The 19,463-nt window shown below is 36.6% G+C and overlaps 3 protein-coding genes across 3 annotated transcripts; all 3 read left to right on the plus strand.

Annotated features, from left to right (window-relative positions):
* Window positions 1-81: 81 nt before the first annotated feature.
* Window positions 82-1,170, plus strand: HO173_011130 (uncharacterized protein; the record flags this gene model as incomplete). Its single annotated transcript, XM_037313012.1, has 3 exons — window positions 82-671; window positions 741-1,007; window positions 1,065-1,170. The coding sequence occupies 3 exons, from the start codon at window positions 82-84 to the stop codon at window positions 1,168-1,170; spliced, it is 963 nt and encodes a 320-aa protein (XP_037160061.1).
* Window positions 1,171-3,602: 2,432 nt separating this feature from the next.
* HO173_011131 (uncharacterized protein) lies at window positions 3,603-5,499 on the plus strand (the record flags this gene model as incomplete). Its single annotated transcript, XM_037313013.1, has 7 exons — window positions 3,603-3,825; window positions 3,875-3,935; window positions 3,983-4,475; window positions 4,525-4,836; window positions 4,889-4,999; window positions 5,068-5,228; window positions 5,340-5,499. The coding sequence occupies 7 exons, from the start codon at window positions 3,603-3,605 to the stop codon at window positions 5,497-5,499; spliced, it is 1,521 nt and encodes a 506-aa protein (XP_037160062.1).
* Window positions 5,500-15,497: 9,998 nt separating this feature from the next.
* HO173_011132 (uncharacterized protein) lies at window positions 15,498-18,977 on the plus strand (the record flags this gene model as incomplete). The annotated part of the gene is made up of 5 exons (XM_037313014.1): window positions 15,498-15,694; window positions 15,745-17,135; window positions 17,422-17,837; window positions 17,892-17,937; window positions 18,019-18,977. 5 exons carry the CDS (start codon window positions 15,498-15,500, stop codon window positions 18,975-18,977), a joined length of 3,009 nt encoding a protein of 1,002 aa, XP_037160063.1.
* Window positions 18,978-19,463: the final 486 nt, after the last annotated feature.

Raw genomic sequence — 19,463 nt, forward strand, 5'->3', positions numbered from 1 at the left:
CGAGGTCCCTGCCGAAGGCGTCCGAGTGGGCGTCTCTACGATCTAACGACACCTTCGCTTGCAACGCTAACGCCGACCACCATGTCCTCCTTCCTCAATTTCGTCTGTTCACAAATCTTCGTCGCCCTCCCCTACCCCAAGCAGGACCTCACGGACCAAACCATCATCGTCACTGGCGCTAACACCGGCCTCGGCCTCGAAGCCGCTCGACACTTCACACGTCTCAACGCGTCCAAAGTCATCCTTGGCGTCCGGAGCCTCGACAAGGGCGAAGGAGCCAAGAAGTCCATCGAAGAATCCACGGGGCGCTCGGGCGTCGTGGAAGCATGGCGACTCGACCTGTGCAGCTATGAATCCGTCAAGCAGTTTGCGCAGCGCGCGCAAGGGTTGCAGCGACTGGATGTTGTAGTGGAAAATGCGGGGATCGCGCCCTCCACGTTCGCGATGGCGGAAGACAATGAAAGCATGGTTACGGTCAACGTCATCAGTACTTTCCTGTTGGGTCTGCTGATTCTGCCGAAACTGAGGGAGACGGCGGCGAAGTTCAACGTGCAGCCGCATCTTACGGTTGTTTCGTCAGAGGTGCATATGATGGCGAAGTTCGAAGAGAGGAAGAACCCGGATCTCCTAAAGACGCTTAATGACGAGAACACGACGGACATGGGAGACAGGTAAGACACCGTGATCTCATACCTTCTTTCGTCCGAAAATTCACTCGCGGCTCCTGAAACCGTCACCAGATACCAAGTCTCCAAGCTTCTCCAAGTCTACTGCGCCCGCGAACTCGCCGCCCGTCTCAACAAGACCGGTAACTCCAACGTCATCGTCAACTACCTAAACCCAGGGATGTGCCATTCTTCACTATCGCGGGACGGGCCCTTTTTCCTGGAGGTTCTGAAATTCTTCCTGGCGCGCTCGACGGAATATGGAAGTCGAGCACTCGTGAGTGCTGCGACGGCGGGGGAAGAGACCCAAGGGGCGTACCTTAGCGACTGTCACGTTGCCCAGTGGGTCTTCCTTCCTCGACGGCATTGCTGCGAGGGATTTGCTGATGCGGGGAACAGGCCGGCTCCGATGGTGTTGGATGAGCCCGAGATGCAGCAGAGGGTGTGGGATGAAGTTTCGGCGAAGTTGGAGAGCATTCGGCCAGGAATCATGGCGAGTGTCTAATTTGCGGGTCGGGGTGTGTTGCGATGCTATGGTGGCACTTGGGTTCGCAAGCGGGGGAAACCCCACGGTCCCTGCTCCTTTTGACGACTGCGCGCGTTTGGTACTTCCCTTGCATATCGCACTCGATCTTAGCCCGCAATTACCTTTTAGACTTCCTTTCCTACGCGAACTAATAGCTAAATATTCTCACAGGCGGCTTGGTCGCGTATGAGAATCTGCTTTGCACGTATCTTAGTACTAGTACCGTCTCTATAGCGGCAGCATCTCTGCTGCAGCGGCATTCGTAGTGGTGGCATTTTTGCAAGCAGCTTTGTAGCGGTGAGAAAAGGGCCTTCATATCAATCTCATTTACGCTCTACTCAAGCTCGTTCAAGGTCATGCAAGAAATCAGTCGCGCTATCGCAGTGGGAGATTTCGCAACGTCAACGTATGTCACGACGAGCAGATCGATCTTCGTAGCAAGTTTTCGACTATAAAACCCCCAGCTCATCTTTTTCAGATTGGGATTGCAACGATGCTCATTGTCCAGGGACGTACATACAATCATGAAGAGCATTGTTTCGGAGACCCACTTTGCCAAGCGACTCTTTTTGTTGTGGATCCAGCCTATCTCCAGAGGCTCTCTTGTCACAGCTTTTGAAAAGCATCTAGCAAAGGGTCGAAAACAGATTCATGTTGCTGGAAAAAAGGCTGATTTTCGCTGAGGGGAAAACGGGCGCCAGGATGGATGTCGCACTTACCGGAAGAACGGGAATTCCTGACTGTCGTCGCCCCCGATCTGTACTCCGCAGCTTTTGAAACTACAAAGCTGGGAGCAAGAAGATCAGCGGGAGCTCTGGTGGTCAACACAGCTGCAATAATTAAAATATTCGGGGTCAGACGTGCTCAAGTCTGTGGTAAAGAACCTTGAACATGAGTCTTTGGGATTCATGAAACGGTGTACTTTGCTTTCGCAGCAGACCTTTGCTCATACGGTTCTGCCAGCAACTTGCTAAGCTGAAATATCTCAGAGACAGGAAGAACAGTCTCTACACCCTTGCAGCAACCGCCAAAGACGACCTTCGAAGCACACATCAAGAGCATACAATGAACTCGCTCTCACCAAAAGCGTCCCTTCCGACCAACAGTCTCCTGACGATCTCGCTCCAGCTACTGTTCATGCATCATCATCTCAACATTTTCACGAACCGGTAACCTTTATAACGGCGAAGGCGTAAAGACAGAAAACGTCTTTTTTGCCATCACTTCGGCACATCCGCGCTCAAGCTGGAACCAACAACCAGCAGTAATCGGAGGTTCGTCCGCACACGAAGTAACATTCCCTAGGTGTCAGTATTGGCGATGACATCAAACGCAGCGTTGAACTTGCTCAGGCCGTAATCGTGAAGTCATTTCCGCGGTCTCAAGGCCAGAAACGTTCTGATTCCGCCGGTTGCAACAGAGCTTGTCGACACTGCCAGACTTCTGGGCTTAGACGTAAGGGGCGACAGTGCCAGTAGCGAAATGACAGACGGATGGAGCAACTGGCGTCCAGCCAAACATCTTGAAACAATGCCAAGACCGGGAGACGCATTCAGGACCTGCCTACGACCTTCCGTACTCTCTGACAGCAGCCAAAAGATCCCCATAGCTATGATCCAATGGTCCACCAACCGACGTCTGTCTGTTATCGAATGGGTGTGTGCACGAAAGGGTGTGGACGTCGGTAGGAAGTCAAAAGATAGCACAAGGCTGCGCGGTGAGAAAACACTCCGTGAATGTTGGGTGCGCACTTTTGTACTCATTATGTTTTTGACAGCTCGCGTAGAGCTCTCAATAAGAGCAATCTGGCCATTTTTGGGGTCCTCTCTATTGTTATTGTCGGCTTTTATCGCGTTCGAATACAACATGTGCAGTGCGAGTTTTGAGTGCCACTAGTTGCCAAGACTGAGCGCCCCACGTACTAGCATTTCCTTTAGCGTACGAGTATGTTTTGTTTTCATAGGGCTGGCCCGCGCGATCGGCAATCGGCCCCTCTCTATTCTATGTTGTTGGTATGTACATGTATGCTTCAGTTTTGTCGTATCGATGCTCGTCAGTTTGTGATAACTACAGTATCATATCATCCGAAAACTCTGTCCTCGACACTGGGATTTGACACAAAGACACAACGCCTGAGATGTCCTTGCGAGGGCTGGCCGAGAGTCTGCACTCGAGGACCCCCACGCTGTCGGGCTCTTCAAGCGGCGTGAATCCTGATGCATACTAATACACCATCTAGCCAATCATGGGACCTTTGTCAGAGTTAGTAGCTACTCACTAAAATGGCCAGTCAATTCTTCCCCGCAATGGTCGAATGGTCGACTACTTCTTCACCTGCCATAATTCAATCAACTTCAATCCTTATTTTCCTGGCCCACTCGTCTTCAGCTTCGTCGGCGTGATCCATAGTTATGGCCGCACTCGACTTTCTCCCCGCTTCAGGACTTGGTTGGCTCTTGATTGGGTTCCTTGCTTTCTTCATATCAAAATGTCTTTACCGCTTGACTCTACATCCACTTGCGCACTTCCCTGGCCCTCCACTTGCAGCTCTCACCAGGTTTTATGGCGGCTTCTTTGACTTGAGATCTGATACTTCATATGTCAAGAAGCTGCCAGAGCTGCACGGAAAATATGGTGGCAACCAACCCCCCTGCACGCCCGCCAACCTTCTAATGGTTCATAGGACCAATCGTACGGGTTTGGCCCAACCAACTTAACATCCATGACATGGACGCATACAATCAGTAAATCACTCAACTACTATCTTTCATGCCACAACTAACAGCGTCAGAATTTACAAACCTGGCACAAAATTTAATAAAGAAACCGGTTTCTACCAGTCTTTCCCACCTGCCGATCACTCTATCTTTCAGATTCTAGACACCAAAGAGGCAATGGCGCGCAAGAACATGATGAACCCGTACTTCTCTCAAGAAGCGATTCGTCGCGCAGAGCCTCTGATCCAAAAGTTCACGACTAAATTCCTAACGATCTTGGAGAGGGCAGCACGTGAAGCCAGACCCGTGAACATGAGTTTGGGATTCAAATGCCTTGCAGCGGACACAAACATGAATTTCTCTTTCCAAAGGCCTTTGGGCGCTCTCGATGCGCCGGACTTTGACTTTCCACTTGTGAGAGCGACCGATGCGTCGATAAAGGACGTTCAGTGGGTTCTTTATTTTCCCAAAATGTTCAGATCCTTGTTCGACGCAATAGATTTGCTCCCACAAAAGCTAGTCGATAGGTTCTTTGAACCTTTGGCGCAGATGAAATTGGTCATGAACGTACGCGCGTATCCTCTAAGTCACTCCTTGCCAAGCTAACATTGCCTAGACCTCCCGCGATCGTATTTTAGAACTCAAGAAACGCTCTGCCGTCGATCGGCTTCCGACGGTCTTCGATACCATGCTGAATCCCAACCTCGAAAAGGGCCAGTTCACCCCTTCGCTTGATGAGCTCTCCGCAGACGCGGTGTTTTTGCTTATCGCAGGCACGGATACCACAGCACACAATCTCATAGTGGCAACATACAGCACCCTGACCAATCCCTCCATATTGGCGAGCCTCAAAGCCGAGCTGAGGGAGGCAATGCCCGACAAGGACAGTCTGCTTGACTGGGCGGCCCTGGAGAAGTTACCTTATTTGGTGCAATCCTTCGTTTTAGTCCTACGCTTTTAGGTAGCTGACTTGACAACAGCGCGGCATCATCAAAGAATCCCTACGCTCATCCTCCGGTGCTCCTGGCCATCTCCCACGTGTAGTCCCTCCAACAGGCGCTGTCTTCTGCGGGCGGAAGATACCACCAGGAGTAAGAGGCCTCCTAAAGATCCTGTGAGTTGCAGTTGATTGCTTCGACTAATCAACATTCACACCCAGACTCTCGTATCTTGCTGTAGCCATGTTCACCACACCGACCCGGACATCTTCGAGGACCCCATGGTCTTTCGTCCTGAGCGATGGTTGCAAGATGATGCCACTGAAATGGAAAGGAATCTTCTGAGTTTCTCGCGCGGCTCAAGAATGTGCCCAGGAATGAAGTATGTTGTTTCTCTCGTTGCCAGTAACACATGAATCTTCGTCCTGTTGTACCTCCTGTTTCGAAAGATCCTCAGATGGAGTCGGCAAAGATTCAGCACTGACATCAATAGTCTGGCATACGCTGAGCTCTACCTCACGCTTGCGCACCTGTTTCGCAGATTCGATCTCGAACTATATCAGACTACGCCCGAGGATATGGAATGGAAAGATGTCACGGTGCCTAGAATGAAAGGCCATTTGAAGCTTCTGGTAAAAGAGGTGAAGGATTGAGAACCATCTGACCTGAGTATGAACCCAGACCAGGTGCTTTGAAGCGCGCAAGAGAGGTAACACGACAGGGAAAGATATAATTGAGCGAGTATTGCGATTGGCTTTACCCCGCCCCTTCGAGCCGGGTTCAACTATGCTGCGAATCGTTTCTATACTTCTATCACGACTTATACACGTCGCTCAACTAGCTTCCTTCTCCACAAAATTAAGATATGTTTTAGTACGAGATCTATAAAGCGCGCCGGGGAACAGATTGATTACCTTACCTAACGAGTTCTCCCGGCGCTATTAAGCGAAGTGCTCAACTTTTGGACGCTATAGTACCGATGCAGAAATAGGATCAATGAAGTGATATAGTAGAGTGCTTGTATTGTGTTTCTGTGTTTTGGCTACCTTACTTTATGTTTTGATTAATTGATTACATTATACTATTCTAAAGTCTTACTCTAGTAATCAACTATACGAGTTACGTAATCTATCTAATTCTTTCAACTAATTATATAATCTCAAATAAATAAGACTATATAAGTTATCGTTATAATTCGCGTCTTACTATACTTAATTCTTAGAAAGAGATATACTCTATATCGCTAAAGCTCTTTTATCTTAATTATATTCTTCTTTTTAACTATCTACTCTAGTAAATTCTTATTATTAATCTTTATTAAAGACTTAATATTATCTAATAAATCTAATATTTCTTATAAAGTTCGCCGCTATAGAGACGTAGTATAATTTTATTAGTATATTCTTATAAGTAATAACCTCCTCTTTTATCTTTCTTCTTTCTTCGACTTATTATATTCCTCGCTTCTTATTAAATAATCTATATTTATAAAGAATATACTAAGCCGTCTACTTCGCTCCACACTTATATTCTTTATTCTCTATATTCGATATTTATCGATTATAAAGAAAGGTCTTAAGATCTATTTTCTTAGTTTTTATTTATATTATTAACGACGTCTTAGCGCGCTTAACTCTCGAATATAAAAATTATATTTATTTCGACGATATTAATTAGATTCTTCTAAGAATATCGTTTTATTTCTTATTAGTCTATTTAATAGTTTATTATTTCATCGCGTAATCTCTAATAGCTATCTTAATTATCGATATTATTCTTATCTATATAATTAATAATTAGACTATTTCGTTAGTATTTATCTCTACTCTTTTATTATAAATTACTCGCTCTCGCTAATTAATAGTCTTCTTCGCCTCTCTATTTATCTATTTATTATCGTCGATATTAATATATATCAAAATCTAGTATAATTTTATTATTATTTTAAGATATCTTAGCGAATTAATAATCTATATAGTTTATATTATATAGATCTATTTTAAATACTTATTTAAGTCTTCGATAGTTTAAATTAATACTTAATTATTCGTATTTACTATAATTTTACTAAGTTATAACCTTATTTAGTATATAACTATTATAATTAAAGTTTAAAGAATATTATATAGCTTTATCGAGTATATTATATATTAGTCGCTTAAGTCTAAATAGATATTAAAAATAAAATTAATATCTAACGATATAGTTAAAGCTTTTACTTTTTTATTAATTTCGCTATCGTCTATATATATTATTATATAACTTTTATTAATTAATCTTTTAATTAGTTCTTTAACGACTTTCTTAATCTTATAAATTATTATTTTAGAAGATTTCTAATTAAAAGCGGCGCTAAAAGAGCGTAGTTTCTTAATCTTATTAATATTATTATATCGTTCTTTAAATCTATTAATATATCGCTTTAGTAAACTTAGTTTTCTATTCTTCTTAAGTTTTCTTTTAAATTTTTATCGCTCGAAATATAGCTTAATAATCTCGCTATATATTAAACTAATAATAATTTATAAGATAGCTTTTAAGATAATTTTATCTAGCTATTATTTAATTAATAGAAGATACGCTTTTATATTAAGTATTAAAATAAATATAGCCTTAAATATTTTAATTATCTTTCTTTCTATCTAAGATTAAATCCTTTATAATAATAAAAGATAAGTTTTATTATAATCGATAATATTTTTAGACTAATATTATATTAAGTAATAATATATTATTTATAAGATAATTATCGTCTAATAGAGCTATCTTATACTCTTATAATTATTATCTTACATCGATTCGATAATTCTTATTAATATACTAATACTTTTAATAGTCTTAGATTAAATTTTCTTATTATAATAGCTCTATAGTAGTTTAGAGTTAATTTTAACTTCTAGATAGCGAATAAAGCGTTTTATCTTAATATATTATCTCTTATTAAGTTATAGAAGATAATTTAAGCTAAATCTCTATTTTCTATTAAGATATAGTAGTTAATATTTATTAGAATTAAACTTTAATTTATATTATAACGCTTACTTTATATAAACTTCGTCGTAGATTTTATAAAGTACATTATACTTTTCTCGATAGAGTCTCTTATTATTAGAAGATCTATATTATTTATAAAATTAATAACTATCGTTTCTAAATTAGCGTAATTATTATATTTATTAATAAGATCTAAATTATAGAAGAGATAAAGTATAAGTAATAGCGATAATTCTTAAGAAATTTCGATTACTATAAGAGTCTTTAATATAAAGTATTCGCTTATTTTTAATATTATTATTCTATTAAATAAGAATAATTCTATCTAATTAACTACTCTTATATCGATTTTTTACTTTCGAAGATTATAAAATAGTCGAGAATAAGAGACTTTATTATATATATTTAAAACGTCTAGTAGTAATATTATAGCTACTTTATTAGAGTTCTAAATCTAATATATTCTTTCTAGAAGATAGTAAATATCGTATTTATATAATTATAATCTACGATCTCCTATATATATAATTAATAGAAATCTATATATCTTTATAAGATACGCTATTCTTCTAGTAAGAATAAATTTTATTATCTTTTCTATAATATTAAGTAAAGCTATTAATTAATATCCTTTAGAAATTAAATAATTCTTATTTAATTTCAAAAGAATAATTATTATTAATATTCTAAAGTGCTTTAGATAGTAGTTATTTATTATATATATATTAAATATTCTATATAGATAAAAAAGTAATAACTCTAGAATCTCCTTAAGAATTAGATTAAAGATCGCGTCTTTCTTCGATACTCTCTTTAACAATATCTACGTTATAGTCTTTCTTATTTTATTTATAATAATTATACTTATTAGATAGACTTATAAATACGCTATATCGACGTTAATATTATTTAACTTCGTCTATATCGATAATAAAAAGAACGTTTTTATAAGAAGATCTATCTTTAAGCTTAATTTATTATATTCTTATTTATCTTTATTAAATAGCGAAGAAAGATATATTTATATTATAAGTTATTTTCTAGTCTATTTAATCTTTTTCTATATTATTTAAAATAACTTATACGCCTTTACTACGAACTCTCTAAACGCCTTTCTAGTAATTCTCTTAATTAGATTATTTTTAAAGTTTTTAGCGACTTTATATTTATCTTATACTTTCTTTAAAAGCGTTATTCTTTAACTTCTTTTTAGTAATTTATAATATCTTTATACTTTCTTATATTCTAATATAAATTTTAATTTAAATTATAGCGATAATTTAATAATTAAAGTAAACTTCTTTATAGCCGCTTAAATAGAGTTAATAATAATCGTTACTTAATAATTAATATCGTTATTAATAAGATTTTTACTATTTCTTAAGAGATTAATTAGATACTCTTTTAAATACTATAACTTAGACGAATATTTCTCTTAAAACCTCGATATCTAATTTATTAAAGTTTTAATATATTATTAATACTAACTCTATTACGATTAGCTTAAGCTTTATAAGAATTAAGAGATAGTTAAATCCGCTTTTAAAGTCGTTTTCGATATTATAGTTAATAATATTTACTATTAATATTAAAGTAGCGAATAATAAATCTATTATTATTTAATAGTTTTCTTTATATATTATTATTTCTACTAATAATACTTATTCTATAGCGAATTCTTTCGCTATAAGTATTAGTTCTTCTACTATCTTATTAATATAAGTATTTAATTCCCTCTATATTATATAGTATAAATTAAAATCGCCTAATATAATTTATTTATTATTTTTAAACTCTATAAATATCTTATATAGTTCGTTAAATTCGTTTATTTATTAGTTATCGAGATTATAGATATTATATATATATATAATTCTATTATTTTCGAACTTAATATTAAGAGTATAAAGATTTAATAAATAATATAATAAGTATTATTACTTTAATAATATTCTCTTATTAATATAAAAGTATATTTATATATTATTATAGTAGAGATAGATTAAATTAAATCTATTCTTTAGAAGATAATATAACGTATTTATATTAATATTTCTTTAAGACTTCTAAATTACTACTATATCGATATTATAAATCTTTTTATTATTAAAGAGTTCTATTATAACTATTTTAAATTTTCTTATATTATATTATAGTATTAATAGCTAACTAAAATATACTATTATTTCTTAATATTATTATTAATATTACTTACTCGCTTCGCTTAATCTATAAAGTTTATATTCTCTTTCTAAGTATTCTTCTTTTCTTAATTATCGATAAATTAAATATATCTCTTTTTATTTCTATTAACGAGGATCGTAATTCTCTTATTATTACTCTTTTAACTTAGAGACTATCTATCGTTCTCGAGATTATTAATTTCCTCTATCGCTATATCATTTTTATATTATTTAACTTTATCTACTACTTTAAAGAGCGATCTATTTCTAAATAAAACCCTTATTAATAATATAGAAATATATCTTCTTTTACTCAACTAAAGATTTAATATAATAATTCTTTTAAGATTTAGCGCTCTAATTTCTTCTCTATTAACTATTCTATTTTTATCTATTAACTTATCGCGCGTAAATACTAGTCTTAAAAAAAATTTCTTATTTCGTCTATAATTAAATATATTCTAAAAGTAGTTACTTAATTAAACGCTTATTTAATAGCTAGTCGATATCTTCTTCATTATTATAAATTATAAAGAAATTTATTATCTCATTATTCTCATTCTCGCTATCTCCCTCTTCTTTACTATATATATCTTATTCTAGATCTTATATAGTCTCTCGCAAATCGAGCATTTACGAGTATCGACCGTATATTCTTTATAATAATACTTCTCTAAATATTTCCTATATATTAAGTAATTCTTTTTTAGAGTATATAATCGATAGATAATTATATTTCCAATATACGAAGTATTACTTTAATCTATACTACTTATTATAAATATAATAATTATATAATTCTAAATCGATAACTAGATCTTCTTTTAATACTCTATTTTCTTTCTCTAGAGATATTAATTTAATAATTAATAAACTCTTATTATAACTCTCTTTATTCGCGTCGAATTAGCTTAGCTATACTATATCGAGACTTAGCGTATTAATATTCTTATTCTAAATTCTTTTAATTATCGTAATTATATCTTTAATATTAAATATATTAATTCTCACTCTATAAAGTAGAAGATTATATATTTTAGTAATTACTCTTACGTTACTACTTATCTTTAAAGTCTAATTCTTATTTTCTCTTAGTTTATTCGCCTTCTTCTTATTTATAACTATAATATATATATTATTACTCGCTAGCCTTCTAATTATCTTAATAGATTTTCTTATAATATTTATATTTTTTATATATCTATTAATTATTATAGTTATCTCGCTTAATATCTTTCTCTCTAATATCTTACTTATTATTTCATCTTATAGCTTTATAATAATCTCGTTTAGCTTATTATATAGTACTTAGTCTTATTTTAATATTATTAATAATATAATAAGAATTTCTTTAATAATAAAGAAGAATATTAAGAATCGATTTAATACGCTAGTGTAGCTAGTTATTAATATATTACTTTCTAGATTAACTATTTAATACTTAATATATATAATCTTTTTATTTATATTACTATCTTAATTACTTAAGTTAATAACTAGTTTATATATTTTATCTAAGACTATCTAGATTTTAGATTTATTATTCGCTCTTTCTATAAATATTACCGCTATTCTAAGAATAGTAACTACTTCGTTTATTAATAGTTTCTAATCTTCGTCTATTATTTTTAATATAATATTTATTAATAACTTTAATATAAATACGTATTTCTTAAAATCGTAGCTATTATAGTTCTATTAAGGCTAGTTAATCTTATTTAATATAGTTATAGAGATATAAGCGTTCTCTAAAATCAATTAAAGAGGTATTAATCTTACTAAGTGCTTTGAATACGTATATCTACTTTCTATAGCTTAATAATATAGTATAAGCGTTATATAAAAGTTTATCTTACTTTATATAAACTTCTATATATCTAATAACTAACTCTATAAGAATTAAAATAATTATCTATTAATAATATAGTCTTAGTAATTTAGATTTACGACTAGTCGAGATATCTATAATTAGCCCTATACTCGTATCTTACTTCGAGGGCCAATCATATCGCAAGCTTATTACGGTATACCCCTTTCTTAGAGTCTAAGTAGGAAATCCTCGAATCGCTATATTAATCGTTAATTTATATAAATCTATCGTAATAATTATCTCGTTATCGAGAAGTCGCGACTTTCTCTAATTTTCTAGTTATTATTATATAATCTTTTAATATTAATTAAAAGAATAATAGATCTTTCGAGGTCGCTAAATAAATATATAAACTTTTTATTATAATCGAATAGCTCGTTATTATCGTATAAACTTATTCGAATATATATTCTTCGTTAATAATTATAGTACTTATCTTTAGCTAATTATCCTTCGATAATTAAATTCTAGACGATAGCGTATCGTATTTAGTATTATTAAAAGGTTATATAACGAGTCGAGTATAATAATTAGATTATAAATTTAATCGTATTACTATCTAATGAAAATCGAGTACTAGAGCTATTCCCTCTATATATATATTTATTAACTTAGAAGTATATTATTTAGAAGTTAAAGAAAGTATAAAATATATATTTTAAATAATTTTAACGCGCTTAACGCGTTTAAAATGAATTTAAGCGTATAAGAAGACTATAAGAGGCGTTTAAATACGCGATTTTCTCTCTAACGACGATAGCGAGATATCTTCGAATTATATATACTAACCTCTTTATATCTTATAGAAATATTCTTTCTTCTAACGAATACGAAGTTTTAAAATATTTAGCGGACCAGTTCTGGAGCAAAGAGAAAAAGTCATATATTTGGTTCCTCGCAGCCATGGAGATATCTCAGCTATTTCAGCCATTTGAGCTACCGCAGCCATGGAGAGGTCTCAACCATGCCACCTATTTAGGCTATCGCAGCCATAGAGAGGTCTCAACTATTCCACCTAATTAAGCTACCGCAGCCATAGAGATGTCTCGGTTATTTCAGCTAATCGGGCTACGCAGCTAGCTGAGTCTGTTAAGTCTGTTAAGACGTACGGCGTTCTTAAGTACTAGTGCCGCTGCTATCCGATAACCGCCCAGGCCGAGGTAACAAATTAACCGAGAATTCTCCGCATATCAATAACGCGTCTCTTTCCTATTCTTCTTAATAACTCCACCATACCACGTCCACTATGGCTGAAATTGCTACTTTATCTACTCCTAATAAGATGAAAGTAGCTTAGGCCTTAAAGCGTCAGAAAAGAGAAGCTTAGGGTAAGGCAAGAAAGGAAAAGCTCGAGAAACGTGATAAGCTTCTCGAAGATATACCTGAATTATTAGAGTATTAATTAATGAAAATTCCATATCATAAGGCCGTTAACCACCTTCCGAAAGGCCTAAAAGTTACTTTATATTCAATATTTTCTCTTATATAAACTACTACTATATAGAAAATACTTTATAATAATATTAATTTATATATCTCTTAGTAGAGTACCCTTAGTCCTACTTAAAAACCTCTTAAGATCTCGAAGCTAAAAATCTTTATCGCTATTACTATCTATATAGAAATCTATTACTTTTCTACTATTTATAATTATTAGAGAAATAATAATATTACTTTAATAGCTTCGATTATTATTAGATAAATAGCTCGAAATCGCTATATTCTTCTTCGTAGATATATATATTACTTAAATCCCGATATAGAGAATAATTTTACTATTAAAAAGAGTAGATATAAGAAGTCTATATAATATAGAAAGCTTCTTTTATTCGCCGATAAGATATAAAGTAATTAAAAGAAATTACGTACTTTAAGTTTCTATTATATAATCGACGAATATATAATTAAGAAGATAGAGTATACTTATTATTTTATTATAGCTTTAGATAAGTTAATTAAAAAGGAATATAAGCTTTTCGTAATTAGTAATAAGAGTTATCTCTATAATTACGTATAATATTCGTTTATAAAAGATCTCGAGAGTAGATTAAAAGTTAAAGATCTCGGAGAAATATTAGCTATAGTATTTAAATTAGCTATTAATATACTATCCTCTAACTCTATTCTCTTTATAAATAACTATTTTATCGAATTAAAGCTTATTAGAAAGTTAAAGACTTTAAGAATTATTATATATAAAACTATAAAGTTAAATTAAATAAATCTTTCGAAATTACTTATAGAGATAAAATAGATTTTTATTAAGAATATTTCGTATAAAGTTCTTATTATAGTAATTTAAAATAATATTCTTATAGTAGCTTAATAGAATAATAATCTTATTTTGACCCTTATCACTGCCTACGATATTAGAGAGATTAATAATATTATTATTAAAAAGAGAAAGCGTTTTAATAGAATAAATATTAATAATCGTATTATTTTACCTACTTTTAAGGAGAATAGAAATAACGTTTAATAAAAGAATTTCGATATTTTAAGAATATTCTTCTATTATGACTTATATATAAAAGAGATTAATTAATTTAATATATTAATAGCTATATATACTTTTTAGCGAGCTTATAATCGAACTTAAATATCTCTATTCACTTAATATCTTAACGAGAGTCTCTCTAATACTTTTAAACTCTATAAATTTATAGAAAAGAAGCGTTAGAAGTATTAGAGTTTTCTAAAATAAGTAATAATAGATTTAATAAAGGATAGAGTATCTAATTAAAAAATTCCATCTTCGCCCATAATTATTACTCTTCTTAAGTTATTATAAGATAATTATAACTAATAAGATATAAAAGATAGTAGAACGTATATATAGTGTCGTATAGATATTAAGGATAGAGGTTTTAATAAAGAAATAAGTAGAAATAGAGAAAGTTCTTCTAGAATTAGAGGTGGCTATACTATATATAACATCTTTCTATATCGTAAAGGGAACTATGTGAAACGATTTTATAGTAGAGGGACTATAGTGGAGTCTAAAGAGTAGATATAGCGCTTTTTTAATATATTATAATAGGGTGGTAGAGTGTTATAGTATATTGTGGTAGAAAAAATTGGATTTATTACAGTTGGGCGGTTATCGGATAGCTGAGGTAGGAGAAGTTTTTTTAAAAAAAAAAAAAAAAAAACAATTTTAAAAAAAAAAACCACCCCCCAAAAAAAAAATAATTAATTAATTAATAAACCTAATTAAAAAAAAAAAAAAAAAAAAAAAAAAAAAAAAAATTATAATAATTAAAAAAAAAAAAAAAAAAGAGAAAAAAAAAAAAAAAAAAAAAAAAAAAAAAAAAAAAAAAAAAAGGGGGGGGATCCTAACAAAAACCCCCCCACAGGGGGGGGGGGAGGAAGAAAAAAAGAAAAAAAAAAAAAAAAAAAAAAAAAAAAAAAAGCCTTGATTTAGCTCAAACCTGCTTGATTTCTTAGCTCAGTAATTCCTAAAGTAACAATTTATCACTCATTCTTAAGACATCGGACATATTGTCGCGTAGGGCTTGCATATCGAGTGTCTGCCGTTGCGACTGTGAATGCCGTTCATGCGGCGGTAAATTTCCCCCCTAAGGGACAAGGGACAACAATAATCATGGCCAATAGCAGCAATTCGAGCGGCGATGAACCTTTCTTGGACTTCCTCAGCGGCCAAGCAGGAGTGGGCCAGAATAAGCAAGGGATCGCAGTCAAGGCTTTTGTGCTCAATATTGCAGTCAGTCTGGGTCTCTTCGCATTCGAAATTTCGGGATTCTTCTTGCTCAAGAGTTCGGCCATAGGGCGTAGGATATAGTGAGTATCATTCCCATTGTCCCGAGCCACCTTGGCTGAGGCGCTTGCAGTCAACCAAAGACATATCTCGTACAAGGCAGACTACGAGTAGAAGCCGTACCCGCGAATCCGATCAAGTGGATCCGCAGGATCTTCAACATAGGGGACGAAGAGCTCAAGGCGAAGTGCGGATTGGATGGCTACTTCTTTATTCGACTGCTCCGGGCGATGATCATCATATTTGTGCCGTTGATGGTCATAATTGTGACGGTACTGCTCCCGATCAACTACCACGGAGGGAAAGACAACGGTATCTTCGAAGTGGGTGGAGAGTCCGTGGCAGCCAACGTCACTGGCCTTGACACACTGTCCTGGCAGAACGTTGCTCCAACCCAGACAAATAGATACTGGGCACACCTTGTCTGCGCAGCTCTGGCCATCTCCTGGACACTTTATCGAATCTACCGTGAAAAGCTGAATTTCATCGACGTCCGGCAGCGATTCCTCACATCTCCGGAGCACAGACTCAAGGCCTCAGCCAGAACGGTTCTCATCACAAACATACCAAACGAGTATCGAAGCAAAGAGGCATTGGAAGCACTCTACGATGTCTTTGTGGACAACGACGACCATAGCAGGTTGACTGCCTGGGTTAATCGAGACTACGGGTCTCTGAGAACCTTGGTAGCTCGTCGTCGAAGTCTTCGTCACGCTCTGGAGAAAGAAGAGCTGAAAATTCTACGACATGTCAACAAGAAGCATCGAAAGAGTGGAGATGTTACGGCTTCGAAGAGAAACGCAGAAAACACTTCCCAAGAATCGCTCGCGCCTGATGACGAAAATGAAGCACACACTGAGCATGACGGGCAAAGTATCTCCACCGCCTACGAGACGGATTGCCACGAGAAAGCACAGCTATGGCGCAAGTACTTGAAGCCTTCGACTGCCTCCAAAATCTCTCTTATCCGGGGAAAAGACGGTAACTGGAAGCCCGCCTCGTCCTTTCAAATCTGGGCCTCTGGCGAGAAGTTGGTGGTACCGAAAATTGCCTGGCTGCGCGCAGAGATTGCTCGCTTGACTGTTCTAATCGAAGAACTCCTGCTGAAGCTGGATGACGAGGAGCAATTCAAGAAACAGAACTCTGCGTTCATACAGTTCGACAGACAAATGTCTGCACATATGGCTTGCAGTCTGGTCAGTCACAACAGGGCCGGTCGGATGTCTCCTCGTTTCCTTGAAGTCGCCCCACACGAAATCATTTGGCGTAATATGGGCGTGACTTCTCTTGGACGTTTCGTCAGGACTGGCATTGCCCTCGTCTTATTTGCAGCAATGTTGTTTCTGTGGGGTATACCGACCACTGTCCTTGCGTCCATATCTCAGCTTGATACTCTCCGGTCTACCGTTTCCTGGCTCTACTGGCTCCAATCATGGCCATCCTGGGTTATAAGTCTGATATCAGGTAAGTCGCTCAGCAACTGAACCCCAGGGCCTGGCGTAACAGCTTGTTACCGTTGCATTCATGTCTTTCGCGGTGGATATCCTCGTTAAAGGGGCTTTTTTTCATCTCAATCCAGGATACACATTTTCCTCATGGGTCGGCTCATCTAGTCGATCCAGGATTGAGTGTAAAATCGTTCAATCTCAAGAGATACCCACCGCCAAAGGTTTGGACGAAGCGAGAACCCTTTTTGCACTAGCCCTCGCGGTCCAAGCCCGCTCAATACCAGGTAGCTGACTTGCGCTAGGCCCTCTTACGTCTATCCTACTTGCTTTGTTGGTTCAACTTGTCGTACCGGCATTGTTACGAAAATTGGCAGTTTTGGTAGGCACACCTACGCGTAGTAAGCGTGAGGTTGTCACGCAAGACTTCTATTTCACCTTCCTCTTCATCGAGCTTGTGCTAGTCACCGCAATCTCTTCCGGCATCGCCAATGTCATTCCCCAGATCGTCAAGGATCCCCGTAACATTCCCACAATTCTGGCCAACGACCTTCCCAAATCGGCAAATTACTTTTTCAATTACCTTATCGTTCAATCCCTAGGCTTCAGCGGGAGTGTTCTGTTCCAGTACTTGCGCATCCTGTACATCACGGTTATCTGGCCGTGGTTCACGCAGACTCCCCGGGAGGAAGCGTGGCTCCAAACGACCATCCCACATCAGGTAGGGTCCGAGCCTCAAAACGCTCTCGAATCTCCGCCGCTAACCTGAACGCAGATGTGGGGTAACGTGTACTCGCTGACTACGAACTTTGCCGTCATTGGTATGTCCTCGAGATAATTACCCGTTCAAATCTCATTCTGGATCAGACGTCATCAATATGGTGAGCTGACAAACCTTACAGGCTTGATATACTGCATTATATCTCCTCTCATGCTCGTCTTCGTGTCAATCACGTTCTCGCTATTCTGGGTGGCTTACCGACACAACTACTACTACGTTCAAAGGAACAAAGTTGATACGCATGGGTTACTTTTCAACAATGCGGTTTCGCAGCTGTTCACCGGTATCTATGTACTGGAGATTGCCCTCATCGGCTTGTTCTTGTTGGTCAGAGACACGGAGAACAAATACGCATGTTCGTCTCAAGCCATCATCATGATAGTCGTCTTGGTCTTGACCGCTGTATTTCACTTTTTAATGGAACAGCACCTGCGGCCTCTTTACGAATTCCTACCAGTCGCTCTGGAAGATTCGGCTGTCGACGCCGAAAGAGAGCGATTTCTCATACATGATGACAACGAACCCTCGCGTCAGGAAAGCGGTGATAGCGACGGTATTGAATTATCGGAATTGAATCTAGTAGGTACACTAGACGGCAGTGTGGACGATCCGACGAAGAAGAGAGCGAGTCGTGTCCAAATGAAAAGCATGTCTGCAACAGCAGCCAACGCGAGGAAAGCACTGTCAAGGTTGAAAAAGGAGACTGCAGCAAGGGTCACAGAGATGCATGCTTATGTCGCCGAGCCGATCGTCAGGTCGAGGCGACAGGAAGTTGCTGACCAGCTAGCAGCAGCACTCGCCGGCTACCCTGATGAATTGACGGACTTGTCCCCTGATGAGCGAGACGCGGAGCTCAAAGCTGCCTTTCAGGATCCAGTGACCAGAGAGCCAGCGCCCGTCATATGGATCCCGCAGGATCCCGCGGGCATCTCAGAAGACGTCATCAAGCAGACTATTAAATACGGTCGCTACCTACAATACAGCAACGCTGGAGCATACTTGACTACTAAGAACAAATGCGAGGTCACGCAGCCTGCGCCGGACGTGAGACCGGATTGGCTTCTCGAGTGGGGGCTATGAGGCGTATTCATTGGGGGTATTATAGAAAGGGACAGCGTTGGAGTCATGGTTGTTTAACACGACTATACCCTTAGAACATCGAATGTCTACTTGCCATAATTCACATTAATTCATCTGTACATAGACGTGCTAGATCCGTGCCTGTCCAAGAAGGTGAAAGTTTCCTGGCTGCGGCCCTTATGCTACTACTCGTCTTGCAATCTCGTCCCTGAATATTTAGATATCGGGAATCCCATCCTCAGACGTGTGGGAGATAAGGTATATATGACGTGGGATTTGGAAAGAGATAGAGAGAGTTGAATCACTTCGAACTATGTGAATCGAGGGGGAAGATGGTGAAAAATAGCGGGGGATGTCAAGGTGTTTCAATCATTCTCTCGAGAGTTTGCTAGATGACGCCTTACTCAATTGAGGACTAGCGGAGCCGCCTTGCCGTGTCTCATTTTTGTTAGCTTAGCACTAAAGCTACCTTAATGTTTCGCGACT

The sequence above is a fragment of the Letharia columbiana genome, assembly GCF_014066305.1.
Source record: "Letharia columbiana isolate WasteWater2 chromosome Unknown Sc0000057_s0, whole genome shotgun sequence".
NCBI classification, from domain to species: domain Eukaryota; kingdom Fungi; phylum Ascomycota; class Lecanoromycetes; order Lecanorales; family Parmeliaceae; genus Letharia; species Letharia columbiana.